The sequence below is a fragment of the Lissotriton helveticus genome, chromosome 5_1 (assembly GCF_964261635.1).
Source record: "Lissotriton helveticus chromosome 5_1, aLisHel1.1, whole genome shotgun sequence".
Taxonomy (NCBI): Eukaryota; Metazoa; Chordata; class Amphibia; order Caudata; family Salamandridae; genus Lissotriton; species Lissotriton helveticus.
This window is the reverse complement of record NC_136065.1, coordinates 2,115,139,019-2,115,156,536: the sequence shown is the minus strand read 5'-3', so window position 1 is coordinate 2,115,156,536 and position 17,518 is coordinate 2,115,139,019. Positions and strand designations below refer to the sequence as shown.

Here is a 17,518-nt window from a genome sequence, read left to right as displayed (position 1 = left end):
AGAAGACCTTCCTCGAGATCCAGACCTCGATCTCGATTTCGACCTCGCCCTTCGAGAACGAGATCTCGACGACTTCTCCTTCCCAGCTTTCATCTTAGCCACCAACAACTTCGCCTCTCTTTCTCTCAGGGCTTTCGGGTTCATCTTCTTACACGAAGAGCAGTCATCCACATCATGGTCCGAGCTCAAGCACCAGATGCAGTCGCTGTGAGGGTCGGTGATGGACATCATCTTGCCACATTCTCTGCATGGCTTAAATCCGGTCTTTTTAGAAGACATTGTCGAAGAAACAGGATACAAAGAAGCAGAAAAAGGTAACAATATAGGCAACAAAGTATCCGTTGGCTACAGAGATTCCCGATAACCGTTAGCGTCGACGACGTGGAAAAAAGGGAACTGATGTCATCACGCCGGCGTGGGCCTATTATAGGCGTCGGTGACGTCAGCGGAGTCGCGAGCGAGGTCGTGTCTCTATGACGTCAGGAGTCCACGTCGGCGCGAGGCTACGAAAAAAGAATTTCCGAATGTTGCCGACGCAAGGGGTATTCACAAGGTGAGGAATCCACACGGCAGATGTATCTATCAGAAAGGTAGGAACTGCGAGAGTCTTCCTCTGACGGGAGTGGAATGGTTTCGAGGGAGCAGAGGGAAGTCATTGTTTGGTAGCAGGAGAGGTTTGAGTGTTGTTACCTCAGCCTCTTCCCTTGTTATTATTTCCCCGGTACCCACCTCTAAAACATCCCTTGTTGGGGAATGTTTGCGTGGGGCTTTTGTAGTAGGAGGAAGTAGTGTCTGCTCTTATGTTTTTTAGAGCGCCCCTATAAAACGAGCGACTAAAGGAACTTTGTGTTGTTTGAAATTGCAATGCTCCCATAAATTTAGCAGTATCCGTGTCTTTTTTCTTTTTTTCTAGAGCTGTATCTACAGCTGGTCCAAATAAGTGTTCTTGATCCAACGGCTGATTTGAGATAGTTGTTTGCACTTCTTGTTTAAAACCAGAAATGCGCAACCATGCATGTCTACGTCGTGAGACACTGGTGTTGACAGATCTATAGGCGCTGAATCAAGCGCACATCTGATGGATGCATTTGTAATTAACTTGCCCTCCTGGAGCAGATCATTGGCTGTGGCCTTGTATTGGTCAGGTAGATGTTGAATAAGCTCTTCAAGCTCATCGTAGTGAGTTCTGTCATATCTGGCAAGTAGTGCCTGTGCATTAGCTATCCTCCAGTGATTGGCTGCTTGGGAGGCATCTTGTTTGCCTTATGCATCTAGCAGTTTAGACTCTTTGTCTGGAGGTGGAGCATCAATAGAGGTTTGTGAATTAGCACATTTTCTTGCAATGGACACTCAGCGTCGGATTTAGACTTGATAAGGCCCTAAGCTATTTGAAATATGGGGCCCTTTATAAGTCCAGATATTCTATGTGACTATGTCAGTGACTAATATGATTTAATAAAAATTTTTGGGGGCCCCCAAGAAAGTGGGGGCCCCAAGCTATAGCTTGTATAGCTTATACGTAAATCCTGCGCTGTGGACACTACCAGAGAATCTAAAGGGAGTTGTCCTTTAATGTAGGTGAGATTGTTGGAGGCAGGTTTATATTTTTATCAATGCGAGGATTGAGAATCCTGGTCCTGACAGGGTCTTTAAAGAAATCTGGTGCATGTTTATTGACACCTTTGTACATGGGCAATGTATGTATTTTCTTTAGAGACTGGGCAAAAGTATCTAACAGGAAGTCTTCCTCCATGGGGTCTGAATGTAGTTGTACGCCATGATATTGCGCAGCCCTATTAATAAGCTGACTAAACCCTATGTTGTCATCTGGTGGAGATGGTCTTGTTGGGTATGCATCTGGATTAGGAAGGTCTGGAGGATCTGAAGGATCACTGTAATCTACCCATGTATCTTGTGGTATAGCAGTGTCATCATCAGGGTCATCTAAATGGTCATTATGCTATCCACCCCCGTCCCCTAGGTCTTCGTCATCCTGTAGTGGTAAGGGTGAGCATGGAGAGAGTGTAGGAGAGTGTATGGGAGACTTTGTAGGAGATAACGGCTAAGCAGGAAGAACAGGAGAAGAGGGTCTTAGGGGTGGAGTTGCAAAGTCTCTTTTCTTCACACGCACCTCAGGAGAGTGTGAGGTATCTAATTTCCTGTTTTTTATTGTGAGACTAACAATATGGCCTGTTTTAGGGTCCACATGCAATGTCTTGTTTTGGATCAATAGGATCTGGTTGAAACAGTTCTTCTTGGTTGTGGTCTCTTTTCGGTGCCGATTTTTTCGGTTCCGAACGCGGTTTCAATTTGTGCTCTGGAGCCGTAGGAGGGGTTTTGTGCTCCTTTGGTTTCGATATCGAGTCAGAAATCTTTTTCGGATCCGAAGTTTGGCACCGGTGCAGCCTGTTGAGCCGTAACATGTCGTTGAGCCTGGCAATGACGCAAAGTCTTTTTGGATCAAAAAGAGGCGCAGCCTTGGCAATCCTTTTCCTCGTGTTCTGGAGAGAGGCAAAGGTTGCAGACCTAGTGGTGGTTACAGTGTGGAAATTTAGCTCTACACTGTGGAATTTTTTTAAATAGAGTCCTTTCCATTAGCCGTAGGCACAAATGGCGCATTTAGGCCCAGTGGCCCGCATCATTGACCGGACCCGAGGATTTGGGAGTTAGCGCGTCAAAGGGCACGCAAACGAAAAAAAATACCGTTGAGTGGTGATGGTTTGCGTGTCGAAAAAGTTTGGAAACACGGTACCGAACCGAAGCGCCGATGTCACATCCGAAACAATCTGAAGATGGAGTCGATGCCCATGTGCACTAACGTCCAAGGGAGGAGTTACTTACCTTGTAACTACAAAGACTTCTTCCAAGCCAACAACAAACTGCAATCATCCGAGCCCAACACCTGATGGCGAGCTATGCACATGTATGTATTCTGCAGCTCATATGCCTCGAACATAGTGTTCTTAAAACAGCCTGGCCCACACTAGCTTGTTGTTTTGCTAACAGCGCCAGGAAACCCATGGTGTCAGTGCGCTCTATAAGCACCCCTTACATTACATTAACACATCTACACAATACATGCTTTGTGAATGGTGTGGCTTAAACCATGTTGCAGCTTTGCAAATGTGATCTAAGGGTATACTACCTAAGAAAGCCACGGAAACCCTATTTTGCAAGTAAAATGCGCTTTAGGGGGAACTGTTAAGGTGTGTTTAGCTTTGAGGTAGCATATTTGTATGCACTTGACTATCCAGCGTGCAATACCTGCTTTTGAAATAGGGTTGCATTTATGTGGTGGTGAGAAAGCAACAGAGTTGTTTTGTCTTCCTAAAAGATTTAGTTCTTTCAATGTAGCTCTTTTTACATCTAATGTGTGAAGAGCACGTTCTGCTACAGAGTCAGGTTGATGAAAGAAGACAGGTAACTCAATGGACTGGTTGAGATGAAAAGCAGAAACAACTTTGGGTAAAGATTTTGTGTTAGTAGTAAGCACCACTGGTTGTTGTATGGTTAGTGCCTGGAGTTCACCAACTCTCCTAAGAGATGTGATAGCTATAAGGAAGGCTACTTTCCAGGTTAGAAACTGTAGTTCACATCTGTGGATAGGCTCAAACGGTGGGCCCATGACTCTTGTAAGGACTATATTAAGATTCCACACGGGAGAAGGTGGAAGTCTATGAGAAATGATTCTTTTGAGTCCTTCCATAAAAGCTTTGATAGCGGGCACTCCAAACGAAGACAAGTGTTGTCTGTTTTGTAGGTAAGCTGCTATAGTGTCTAGATGTAATCGCATACACAAATATGCTAAGTTAGCTCGTTGTAGCTGTAACAGATAGCAAATGATGTTTTAAGTTGAGGCATCTAACTGGTTGATTTGATTTTTGGTACAATAAATTGCAAATCGCTTCCATTTTGCTGCATAGCATGCTCGTGTGGTAGGTCGTCTATCCTCTTTAATGATGTTCATGCAGTCTGATGGGAGGTTAAGGTAGCCAAATTCTAAGACTTCAGGTGCCAGATTGCAAGGATGAGTTGACTGGGGTCCGGATCTCTTATCTCTCCATGGTTCTGAGTGAAAAGCTTGGGGGAGAGGAATAGCTTTTGATGAGGAACTATTGATAGTTCCAACAGGGTTGTGAACTATGGTTGTCAAGCCCATGTGGGAGCAACTAGGATCATTGTGAGGAATTGTTTAGTGAGCTTCCAAACCACTAATGGAATTAGCGGGAGAGGTGGAAAAGTGTAAGCAAATTTTCCTGACCAATTCATCCATTGCGCAATGCCCTTGGACAATGGGAGTGGATAATGGGTGTCGATACCTGGACGCAAAGTTTTGGCATTTTGTTTTGTGGTGTATGGCAAACAGATCTATTTCTGGGTAGCCCCAAATTTGGAGAAATTGGAGGTGTACTTGGGGATGTAGTTCCCATTAATGGATCTGTTGTCTTTGACGACTGAGTAGATCTGCAATCTGATTGTCTACTCCTGGAAGATGTTGTGCAAGGAGGTATACGTTTTGAGGAATGGCCCACCTTCAAATCCTTTGAGCTAGGCGAAAAGCTGTAGAATGTGTGCCCCTCCCTTTTTTGTATGTAGTACATTGCTGTCATGTCTGTATGAACTAGGACAGCCTTGCCTACTAGATGTGTCTGAAAAGCATTTATTGCTAGAAAAATTGCAAGCAGTTCCAGATGGTTTACGTGAAGCCGTTTTTGTTGTGGTGTCCACATGCCCTGAATGGTAGGTGTCTGAAGATGAGCTCCCTAAGCAATTGAGGATGCGTCTACTGTTAGCACTATCTGTGGAACCCGATCAATGAATGGCCGTCCCTTGGAAAGGTTTTGTGTATTCCACCACTGCAGAGAGCGATGAGTGTGGCTGTCCACCAACACCAGATCGTTTAAATGAGCTTGAGCCTGATTCCACTGCCATGCTAAGCATTGCTGTAGGGGACGCATTTGGAGTCTTATTTATTTATTTATTTTGAAAGTTTTATATAGCGCGAACAAGATCTTTGCAGATATCAGAGCGCTTTACAAGGGCATGGGGATAAAAAATACAATGTAATAAAGCGTATATTCTTGCGTAAGGAAGAATTAGAATGCAAGACACCATCATTCCGATCAACTGCATAAACACTTGGGCTCTAGTAGTGAGTGTTGCAGTTGAAATTGTGATATTAGAGTTTGCATGTTGAGTTTTCTGACTGGGTTGGGGTACGCTAGAGCTTTGCGGGTGTCTATTGTAGCTCTTAGATAAGCTTGTGTGTTGGAGGGTTGCAGATGAGACTTGGTGAGGTTCACAGTGAATCCCAAGTTGTGAAGTAGTTGAACTGTTTTTTCTGCGGTGGAGGCATCTATTTTGTGACTTGGCTTTTATTAACCAGTCGTCTAAGTAAGGGAAGACGTGAATGTGTTGTCTTTTTAAATGAGCTGCTACTACTGCTAGACACTTGGTAAATACTCTTGGTGCTGTAGTGACCCCAAATGGCAGGACTTTGAATTGGTAGTGTTGTCCGTCCAACACGAAGCGGAGGTATTTCCTGTGAGCGGGGTGAATGCGAATGTGAAAATAGGCGTCCTTTAAATCTAGGGTGGAAAGAAAGTCACCTTGCTGAAGCAATGGGAGCACCTGTTGCAGGGTGACCATGTAAAAGTGGTCTGATTGAATGTATAGGTTTAGCTGTCTGAGGTCCAATATGGGCCCGAGAAAGCTGTCCATCTTGGGAATTAAAAAGTAAAGGGAGTACACTCCTGTTCCTTGGTGATGCAAGGGGACTGGTTCTATTGCATGCTTGTCTAACAGAGAGAGGATCGCTTGCTTTAACGGTGAGATGTTCTGGTGACGTTGCCCGCTCTCTGGGAAGGATTGTTGGTGGAATGCTGATAAGTTCCAGGTAATAGCAATTTTGGATAATTTGTATTATTCACTTGTCTGAAGAGATGGAATCCCAGATAGGTAGGAACTGTGAGAGACGTCCACCGACTTGAGTGGAATGGTCGGGGGTGTGGGGGAAAGTCACTGTTTGTTGGCAGGGGAAGTGCGGGTTGAGTTGCCTCTCCCTCTGCTCTTGTTATTGTTCCCCTGTAATCTCTGCGAAAATAGCCTTTGGAGGGACTCGACTGGTTTTTCTCTTTGTAAGAAGGGGAGGGATTTGCTGAAGAAACTGTTTTTGAGCCACTCTGTGGAAGGAGCGTCGAAAAGAGCCCCTGCTAGAAGGTAGTTGTAGGGCTCCCATGTATTTCGCAGTTTCAGTATCTTTCTTCATTTTTTCTGATGAAGTATTCACTGTTGGTCCGAAAAGATGTTCTTTATCGAAGGACTGATTAAGTATTGAGGATTGTAACTCCTGCTTAAATCCAGAGAGTCGGAGCCAAGCGTGTCTTCTGAGGAGTACGCTAGTGTTAATAGCACGCAAAGCTGTGTCTGCAGCATCTAGGGCGCATTTTATGGAAGTGTTTGTGAGAAGCTTCCCTTCCTGAATGAGGTTGATAACTTTGGCCGTATGTTCCTCTGGCAAATGCTGTAGAAGTGTTTCTAGTTCATCATAATGTGCCTTGTCGTAACGTGCCAATAAGGCTTGCGCATTGGCAATATGCCGCCAGTTGGCAGTCTGGGTAGTTACCCTTTTGCCCGATGCATCAATAAGCTTTGACTCCTTATCAGGAGGAGGAGCGTCACCAGTTGTTTGAGAGTTAGCTCTCTTGCGGGCATTAGACACAACAAGAGAGTCTAGCGGTAACTAACCTCTTATGTATACTGGGTCTGAAGGAGCTGCATTGTATTTTTTTTTATCTGCCTGAGGTGTCAATATTCGGGCTCTAACTGGATGATTGAAAACTTAATTTGTATGCTTTAACATGCCTTTTAACATTGGTAGAGTGTTGGTAGACCTCACGGAATGTGTAAACGTTACCACGAGGAAATCCTCTTTTAGAGGGTCACTATGTAGTTCCACCCTGTGATGTTGGGCAGCCCTGTTGATGAGTTGCATAAAGCCAATATTGTCATCAGGTGGGGAAGGTCTAGAGGGTTAAAGATCTGGGTCATTAGGTATATCTGGATCCTTATCGTAATCATCCCAGGTGTCAGTGTCATATGGGAAGTCTGTGTCGTGTGGGATGTGATGATCATTGTCCCCAATGTTGTCCCCATCATCGAAATTGTCATCCTGTTAGTCTGGTGACATTGGAGGTGTTGTTTGATGGTATGATGTTTGGAATAGGAAGAGGAGATGGAGGTATATAGGGGGGAGGAGGGTTGGTACCCAGATCTCTTTTTTGCTTAATAGTTATAGGGGCCTCTTGTGGGAGGTCTAACTTCCATTTTTGGGAAGAGTATGTTTATGTTTATGTATTTATTTTTATATAGCGCATAAATCACCGTTTGGTCTCAGAGCGCTTGAGAGTAGCCATAAGGTGCCCAGTTTTGGGATGAAATTTCTGTTTTGGATCCAGAGGCCGTTCTTCAGATGGAAGGAGCCTCTGTCCCTTTTGGACTGTATTTAGGAATCGAAGATTTTGGTTCAGAGTCTTTGGGTGCCGAGTGTTTAGGAACCAGTTCTTTAGTTTTAGCAGGTTTAGGGTGTGTAGCTTTTGGAGTGGTTAGTTTCGGCTCCGAACTTTTTGGCGCGGAGGTGGTCGGCTTCAAGATTTTAGGTGTGGAGCTTGTCAACTCCGAAGATTTTGGCTTGGACGACTTCGGTTGAGGCTCCTTTGGCTTGGAGGGTTTCGGCTCAGAGGCTTTTGGCGCCGAAGATGTCATTGGTACCGATGACATGGGAGGAAGGCAGTGTTTGTCCTTATGTTTCGGTTCCAAGGTGTAGGTTCGGCACCGGACTGGGGTCCGCTCTAACCAGAGCTGGAAGACTTATGTTTGTTTAGTAGCAGGGCTGGAGGGCGGGGCATCTGAAACTTTTTCACAGTGTCAACCAGAGGCCGAGGGTGACACCGGAGCCGTTCCCTTAGGTTGAGTGGGCAACTGGGGGTCTGTACTCCTGGTCCGTTGAGCCAGAGTGGCGCTGAGGTCTTCTTCCATGTCAGCTTCGGACACGGAGACCAGTTCTTCTTCTTTGGCAGGACTGTGTTGTGTTTCGTCGCCAAAGATGACTGGTACGGAGCCGCTGCAGCGTTGCATCTTGTAGCGTCGAGCCAGACGGTCACGGGTGATCTTTTTCGATCGGAATGATCGACACGCGTCACCAGATGATTCTTCGTGTTCTGGGGATAGGTACAGGTTGCAGACCTCGTGCAGGTCGTTGCGTGGAAATTTAGCACGAAACCCGGGACAGTTTGAACGGTGTCCGTCCCATCGATTGCCGGTGTGGACGGCACGGGTAGGCCGGACGGCCCGCCTCGAAGTTTCTCGATCGAAGGTTTCACAGTTTGGACGATACGAGACGAATGTGAAAGCGCAATCGAATACAATACCGTTAAGGGTAGAGGATTGAGCGTCTAAGGGGTTCGAGTACAATACCGAACCGCAGCAATACACATCCAAACCAGATGGCCGAAAAAAAAACAATTTAAGGATTGAGTCGATGCCCACACGCACTATCACTAAAAGGAGGAGTCATCTGCCTCGTGACTACAAAGACTTCTTTGAAGAAAAACAAAGTGCAAACATCCGAGCCCAACACCAGATAGCGATCTATGCTAACACATATTATCAACAGCTCATACGCCTCGAACTGTCTTTTAGCCAAAGGCTGGTCGTAATGGCATGGAGGAGGATAGGGTATTGTAATCACGGACTACTGAGCAGGTGTTACATTCTCCATCACAACGTCCAATATCTAACAATTGAGTCGATGACCATGCACATTATCATGAGGTGGAGTCACTCTACCTCGGGACTCGAAAGACTTCTTCAAAGAACAACAATTTACACACATCCGGACGCAAATCTAATTGGCAGGAGTATGCAAAGCATATGTAACTACATCCAACATGCCTCGAATACACTAATCCCTATGTTTGAAGGAATAATTAGCAATTTGTCAGAAGACATAACTGACATCTGACCTCCACTTCTGAGAAATGTGACAGATAAATGCAAAATTTAAAGGCATTTTTTTATTTCTCCTTCACATTCTCAAGACCAGGACTTTAACAGCCCACCAGAAGTTGGTTGGTGACCCACAAGTTGGTTGGTGACCCACAAGTGGGTCGTGACTTACAGTTTGGGAAGAGTTGTAATTCCTCATCTTGCTTTAGGAACAGCTTTTAGCACCTTAATTTTTGTCATATTTGAAAGAATGTCAAATAAAGAGAGTCTCAGCTCATGGAAAGAAATATTTATTTTAGCCCAACACAGAGCGGCACAGGGTGACACTGGGATTAGACTAAATTAAGATTAACTAAGTAGCTAGACATTTAGTGAATACTAATGACCAGTGTCAGCAAGAAAGATCACAAATGGGCTTGGGAGCAACGGAAGGGGGTTGGTGGGCTATTAAAAAAAAAGATAATTTTGAGTGGCATTGGAAGAAGAAGCAACAAGGAGGGCAAATAAGCAAACAAATGCAGAGGAGAGAAAGCCAGTGAATACGAATCCATCAAATGGGATTGACAAAATAGTATAAAATGGACAGATCTGAAGTATTTTCCAAGTACTGGTACGGCCCACAATAGGTCTTTCAAAAACAGACCGTAAAATCCCTAAGCAAGACCAAATAACAGAAGCGCCATGTGAAGATTCTCAGCTACTAAATTGGAGAAGGAAAATATGCAGAAAAAACACTTAATCGTTTGGCACAAGGAAAAACAGTGCAAAGTCAAAGGGCAGAGCCCACAGTTATTAAAACACAGGTCAGGGTGAACTCTGCAATTACAAACGTGTTGCTCAAATAATCGCTGGCACCGGAAATACACCAGCTAAGCAAGCCTTGAAAATATACAACAAATGACTCAAAGGGTGTACATTTAATCCAACTCACTTCATCAACTATAACGCAGCTGAAGGGATCATGCCCCAACCTGCGGAAAGCAGTCTCCAGCAGGAAGCTGCCACTGGTGTTCAGGGTGCAGCAAATGATGTCTGACTCCAAAATGATTTTGCTCTGGACTTCTGGGAGATGTTTGCGGACCTTGTGAAAGGAGATAGACTTTGTGTTAGCGATGATCATGGACATACCATACACTGTGCAATGTAAATGAAATGTAAGTTTCTAGTTAGAGCGGGTGTTAGGGTTCTCCAGAGTAGGTAAGTCTAATCACAAGCTGTTTTGGCTATTTGCTAGTTACCAAGTGGATCTCTGTAATAGTGTGAGTGATTTGTAGCCCATCCATGTCCTTTCAGCTTCTGCATAACTTTGGGGCTACAGAAGAAACCCTAACATTTGTTCATCCAAGGTCATATGCTGTTTTTCCAGCTCATCAGGTGCAGTAACCTTATGCTCCCAGTGAAGTTTGTACTGACTTGGGAAATAATTAACAGTGGATTGCAGAAATTCAGCCTGAATAGAAAAAACACTGAGAATAAGAAGCTCCCTTTAAAGGTGGGCAAGTACTGCATACATGTGAGTTTCTCAGTGGCCTCTAGTGAGTAAAGGAAGGCGTTTACCTCTTTCAGCTGACTGGCCAGTTGTTGCCTTTCTGCAGCCACTCGGCCAATTTCTTGGTCAAGGTCTTCATTCTGGAAAGAGAATCCAAGGAAACAGATTATTCACTGTGCCCATTCCATCAGCACTCCACTGTTCAAACAAAGCCAACAGTAAAAGCGTAATCAGAGTTCTGAGCCTGTCTAATCCACGATGTCAGATATAAAATCAAATACTCAGTGTAGTCATAACCTCGATCCTTTTTGAAATTTTGAAATGTACAATGGTTGTGTAAATAAACTCAAGCTACGTACAAAGACTTCACATAGCGGATTTTTAGGCTAGCATTTATCTTGCATATCTTCCACTTAGAGGGGGAGACTTTTTCCATTTTTTTCTTGTGAATTTCACAAGCAATTATGATGTGCAAACAATGTTTACAGATGAAACAATAACATATTTGTTTGAATGTTTGCATTGTCTCCATGTTTCCCAATAATACTGTTGTCGCATAACCCCACTGGGCTCTGCTTTTGATACTGGTCTATTACCTTTACACTTTGTCTATAGCCTTTTTTAATTCAATGATATATTTAACCATCACCTTCCTAATGAGTTTAATGCACTTCACCCTTTGCCGTGAAAAACAAACCCTGATGTTTTTTCTGTAATTTTACAAACCGGTCTTAATTTTGCTTGGCGGTGAATCTCGTCGTTGCCTGTATGCACAACATCTGGTGATGCCTTGAAAGGTGTAAGATTGTTGGGGATTCTGCCTTGCAGGTGTGGAGAGATCGAGGGAGAGCGTTGTGGCTCTGCTTTCTGAAGCACTCCATGGTGAAATTGGTCTGTATGCCAAAAAAGAGATAGCTATCAAAAGTAATATTCATGAGTGACGCCTGGAAGTCACCCGAAAAGTCTGTGGATCTCATCCGTGTGTGGCACCATAGCACCACACTAGTCCAAACTGCTCTATCTAATCAGTCAGTTGTGTTCCAGGCAAGACCTTATGATGTATTTGGCCGCATCCTAGCCATCCTGAATAGAATGTGCCAGGGCTGCTGATAATATCTCAGCAGCAAATTCCCATTGTGCATAGGACTGTCTACTCAACTACCAGCTGATGTTGACTGACCGAAGGTCGAGTCTAGCCGAACACAAAAACAGTTTCCTGAACGCCTCAATGCTCTTTGACTCTCCATCAGGGAGGGAGATAGGGAATGAGTTTGTATCAATCCTGCTAGTGGAGCCCTGAACTACTGGACTCTTAGTTGTAGGATGTTAAGCCAAAAAAAGCAGGGTCACCTGAAGCAAGACTATGGCGTTGTGCTACCTGCCTATTTACAGGGGGGCAGGAACAAAGTTTAGCCCTGGCGCCCAAGAAAGAGTCAGTCAAGTCGTCAATGATTGACAGCAAGGGCTCGGACGCAATTTGCTTAGGTTGAAACACTTCAGTTAGGGCATCGGTTTTCACTACAATAGACTGCAACTCCAGCTCCTCATCCGATGACCACAGTAGTCTTGCCGCTTCTGTTGCAGGACCAGGGGGGAGAACACAGCCCGTGTTGGGGAAGTCCCCAGTTCACTGGCCTTTTGTGGGAACAAATGCAAATTGTCATCATTTTATTGTGGGGGAAATTCAACTCTACCTTCTCCACAGTCTTCAAAGGGCACCTGGCTTTGGTCAAAAGCTGTTAGAGCCATGTGAAGGGGGCAGAGGGAGGGGTGGGTAAGCTTTCCAGGCACAGTTGCTGTTTTGTCAGAGTAAACAGGGGCCAGTTGCCATGAGGCTGTTCCAGTAAATGACCTTGTTCGAGGGTAAGAAGGGTTTGGTTCAGAAATCGTACAGGATAACAATATGGTCGAAATCCTCCTCCAGCACCTGGAGCATAAACCGGCATGGATCATGGTGCAGGACACGGAGTCCCATCCAGAGTTGGAACTGAACTAAAAATGGGATATGGAGGCACAGATGGCGCCAAAGACTGATCCATTTGCTGTAACCCTCCTGAAGGCCTCCATGGATCCATGGGACCCAATGGCTCACCAGAGGAAGCAGCACGGTGTCGGATACAGAACATGGCTTCCTTGACAGCCTCAACCTGTGGACACATCACAGACAGCCCAAGTAATTCAGGGTGCATCATAATCAGCTGTGGGATTCTCTCTCTCCTTGGCGTAGATTAGGATCTGGGAAAACCTTGACATTCTGACAAATTCTCAAAGGGAGAGTGGCAAGACTGGAGACTTCAGAAAAGAACTTAAAACCTGGCTATTCGATAAATAATGAACCCCATCCCCAAGCGCCTTGAGACCCTCTGGGTGAGTAGTGTGCTATATAAATCCTTGAACTTGAACTTGAGCAAGTTCAGTTTGGCCTTCCTACGTTTCCCTGTGGATTATGACTTGGACAAATACTTGGACCATGATAAAGGCCTGCAGCAGGCACAGTTCTGAAAGCGGGAACAGGTCAGCACTCTAGACTTCAAGCAGGAACAAGGGCTTATGCGCTTTCCGGGTGCTTATGCGACTGCCTGAGGTGTTCAGTGATGTACATTTGGCCTTATAATCCTGACTCGTCTTTCGGTTTAGAAGGGCACACTTCTTGAACAACTTGGATTCATGGTCCGAACCCAAATAGCAGAGACTTACTGTGTGGAGATCTGTTACAGACATCTGTCTTGAGCAGTCCATGCAAGGATTAAACCCTGTAGTTTAAGGAGGGGGGCATATTCCCTTGCACACTGTAAAAGAATTTTGTTACAAAAAATTGTTGAGTGAAAGTTAGGAGCTAACTCTGGATCCACAAATGAAGGAACAGAAAAAATGATACAAAGGTCAGCACATTTGGGTGCTGCTTCTATGCACCTCCTGCCATCACTTCAAGGACAGAACTGGGTCGACGTGGAGCCGTACAAAGCCACATATGATGAAAATCTTCCGGATCCAGTCTGGTGCCAAAGAATAATCTACAGGTAAGGAATCTGAGGTTATAATTATCCATGAGAAATTACCTTGTAAATGGTCGTAATTCCACAATTGGCCTCCAGAAGGGGACTGAACACGCCAGATAAATGCTAGGTACAATACTCCTAAAGTGGCTACTAACGAACAAGTTACTTACCTCCGGTAACGCTTTTTCTGGTAGATACTATATCTGCCTGTGGATTCCTCGCCTTGTGAATACCCCTTGCGTCAGCAACATTCGGAAATTCTTTTTTCGTAGCCTCGTGCCGACGTGGACTCCTGACGTCATAGAGACACGACCTCGCTCACGACTCCGCTGACGTCACCGACGCCTATAATAGGCCCACGCCGGCGTGATGACATCAGTTCCGCCCTTTTTTCCGTGCCATCGAGGCACACGGACGGAACAATGACAGTAGAAATACACAAGTATACATAGTACACAATAGTCAAGGCAAAACACACAGTGTTAAGCAACAGCAGGAAAGCAATTGGAACATTTCCTTGACAACAAAATATATATACATTACATTACAGTAACTCTGGCATAGAAGAGTGGACAACGGGGAGGCGGGTGGGTCAGTGAGGAATCCACAGGCAGATATAGTATCTACCAGAAAAAGAGTTACCGAAGGTAAGTAACTTGTTCTTCTGATAGATACATCTGCCGTGTGGATTCCTCACCTTGTGAATAGAGTCCCACAGCAGTCCCCACTCCCGGAGGAGGGTGCCCACTCTTCTAGACCAGGAAATCCTGAAGGACAGAGCGTGCAAAGTGACCGTCCCTCCTCACTTCGGAATCCAAGCAGTAATGCTTCGCGAATGTGTGGAGGGAAGACCAAGTTGCCGCCCTACAAATATCCTCAACAGGTACACCTCTAGCTAATGCAGAGGATGAAGACTTAGCCCTTGTAGAATGAGCCCTTATACCCTCTGGAGGTTCCTTACCGGCCAAAGAGTAGCAGATCTTTATGCAGAGGACAATCCATCTCGATAAAGTTCTCTTATGGACCGCCCTTCCTTTCTTGCAGCCAGCAAATCCAACGTAGAGCTGGTCTTCCAAGCGAAAGTCCTTGGATCTGTCCAAGTAAAAGGACACCGCCCTCTTAGGGTCCAGACGGTGCAGTCTCTCCTCCTCCTTAGAAGGGTGTGGGTGAGGATAGAAGGAAGGAAGGGTAATGGACTGCCCTAGGTGAAAGGGAGTTACCACCTTAGGCAGAAAAGCAGCCCTGGTCCTAAGAACCATTCGATCAGCATGAATGGTCAGGAAAGGAGGCTTGGAACTAAGAGCTTGAAGCTCACTAACCCTCCTTGCCGAGGTTATTGCAACCAGGAAGACGGTCTTAAGGGTAAGAAGCCTCATGGGACATTTGTGAAGAGGCTCAAAAGGAGCACCCATCAAAAAGGTCAATACAAGATTCAAATCCCACTGAGGCACAATAAAAGGTGAAGGAGGGAACATATTAGTGAGACCCTTCAAAAACCTTAAGACCACAGGAGACTTAAAAAGAGAAGGCTGGTCAGGCAAACAGAGAAAAGCCGACAGTGCCGACAGGTAACCCTTCACCGTGGCAACCGCAAGACCCTGCCGCGCCAGAGAAAGGGCAAACTGGAGAACATTAGACAAATGGGCCTTCAAAGGATCAACAGACCTTTCCCCACACCACGTGACAAATTTCGACCATCTATAAGAATAGATGGACTTAGTGGAGTCACGCCTGGCTGACAAGATGACATCCACAACGTCAGGCGGAAGGGAAAAGGAAATCAGGTTGCCCCGTTCAATCTCCAGGCATGAAGGTGCAATGTCTGGAGGTGGGGGTGTAGAACCTGCCCCTCCATTTGAGAGAGGCGGTCTACCCTGAGAGGGAGACGGAGCGGCGGGTGAGAGGAGAGGTGGAGAAGATCTGTATACCACACCCTTCTTGGCCAGTCCGTGGCGACCAATATGACTTGGGCCCGGTCTTGGCGAATCTTCCTCAGAACCCGAGGAATCAAGGGTATGGGGGAAACGCGTAAAGGAGTTGACCTCTCCAACTCAACTGAAACGCGTCCCCCAAGGCTCCTTGCATCGGATACTGGAGACTGCAGAAAGACAGGCAGTGCGCATTCTCGTGAGTGGCGAACAGGTCCACCCGAGGAGTCCCCCACATCCGAAAGATGTCGTGAACCACCTCCGGGTGAAGCCTCCACTCGTGGTCGGCAGAGAACTGCCGACTGAGACTGTCTGCACGAACGTTCAGAACCCCGGCCAGATGATTTGCCATCAGACAAATCTGATGGTCCTGAACCCAGGACCAGAGACGCAGAGCCTCTCTGCAGAGACACTGCGACCCCACTCCTCCCTGCTTGTTGATGTACCACATCGCGGTCGTGTTGTCCGTTAGGACCTGAACAGACTGACCGCGAAGGGAAGGGAGGAAGGCCTTGAGCGCCAAACGTATCGCCCGCAATTCTAGAAGGTTGATGTGAAGCAACCTTTCCTCTGGAGACCAAAGGCCCTTGACCTCCAGATCCCCCAGATGAGCACCCCACCCGAGAGTGGATGCATCCGTTATCACCGTGGCCACCGATGAGGGAAGTTGAAAAGGCTTTCCTTGGGACAGATTGCCTTCCACGCCCCACCAAGACAGATCCGCTGCAGCTTCTCTGGAGATCCTCACTGACTCCCTGAGATCTCCGTTGTGCTGATACCACTGCTTGCGGAGGCACCACTGGAGCGCCCTCATGTGCCAGCGTGCATGGTTGACCAACAGAATGCATGAAGCCATCAGACCGAGCAGGCGAAGGACCTTCAGGACTGGAACGACCGCTCCATTGTAAAACAAAGGAATCATCTCCCGTATGTCGCGAATTCTTTGAGGGGGAGGGAATGCACGACATACGGTTGTGTCCAGTACCGCACCTATGAACAGGTTGCGCTGGGAGGGCACCAGGTGAGACTTGGGTACATTGATTGAAAAACCCAACCTGTACAACAACTGGGTTGTCTCTCGCAAATGATGGAGCACTCTCTCTGACGACTCTGCCTTGATCAGCCAGTCGTCCAAATAAGGGAACACTGGAACCCCTGATCTCCTGAGATGTGCCGCCACCACTGCCATCACCTTGGTGAAGACTCGAGGCGCAGTAGTAAGTTCAAACGGAAGGACCGCAAACTGGTAGTGTTGTGATCCCACCGCAAAACGGAGATATTTCCTGTGCGACTTCAGGATTGGGATATGAAAGTAAGCATCCTGCAAGTCGAGCAACACCATCCAGTCTTCTTCTTGCAGCGCCTGAAGAACCTGAGCAAGGGTGAGCATCTTGAATTTCTCCTGCTTCAGATAGAGATTCAAGATCCTGAGATCCAGGATCGGACGAAGTCTGCCATCCTTCTTCGGAATCAGGAAATACCGGGAGTAGCATCCCTGACTCCTTTCCTGCTCTGGGACCACCTCTATCGCACCTTTCCTTACCAGAGTCAAAACTTCCTCTTGCAGAAGTGACAGATGCTCCTCGGAGCAATACCCTTGGCAAGGAGGGAAATTGGGAGGGAATTCCCGAAAGGGAAGGGCATACCCATTTTCTACAAGATTGAGAACCCAAAGATCTGACGTAACCGATTCCCAATCCTGTAGAAAATGGGTAAGCCGACCCCCTACCGGACCCACATGATCCTGAATGTCGGATCTAGGGCTGCTTTTCTGTGGCTGGGGGGTTGGAGGAGGTGGAGGAGGAAGAGACCTGACGTCCACGAGGACGAGCTCTCTGCTTTCGACTATATGTCCTGTACAAGGAGTTTTGCTGCTGCTGTTGTTGCTGCTGCTGCTGCTGGCCTTGCCGGAAATTCCGAAAGGAAGAGCGGCCAAAACCCCTAAATCTGCCAGTTGAAGAGCCTCTCATTTGAAGACCCAAGGATTTAGCAGTTGCCCTGCTATCTTTAAACCTCTCAAGGGCCGCATCAGCCTTCTTCCCAAAGAGGCCTGAACCATCGAAAGGAAGATCTAACAATGTCGCCTGAACATCAGC

General features: G+C 46.4%; 1 protein-coding gene across 1 annotated transcript in view; it reads right to left on the bottom strand.

Annotated features, from left to right (window-relative positions):
* SETX (senataxin) overlaps positions 1 to 17,518 on the bottom strand; it is a 570,564-nt gene that overhangs the window by 87,820 nt on the left and 465,226 nt on the right. The window contains exons 17-18 of the mRNA XM_078646176.1: positions 10,564 to 10,635; positions 9,938 to 10,087 (exon numbers count right to left, since the gene is read on the bottom strand). Of these exons, the coding sequence (XP_078502302.1) occupies positions 9,938 to 10,087; positions 10,564 to 10,635 (222 nt within the window). The remainder of the gene's footprint in view (positions 1 to 9,937; positions 10,088 to 10,563; positions 10,636 to 17,518) is intronic.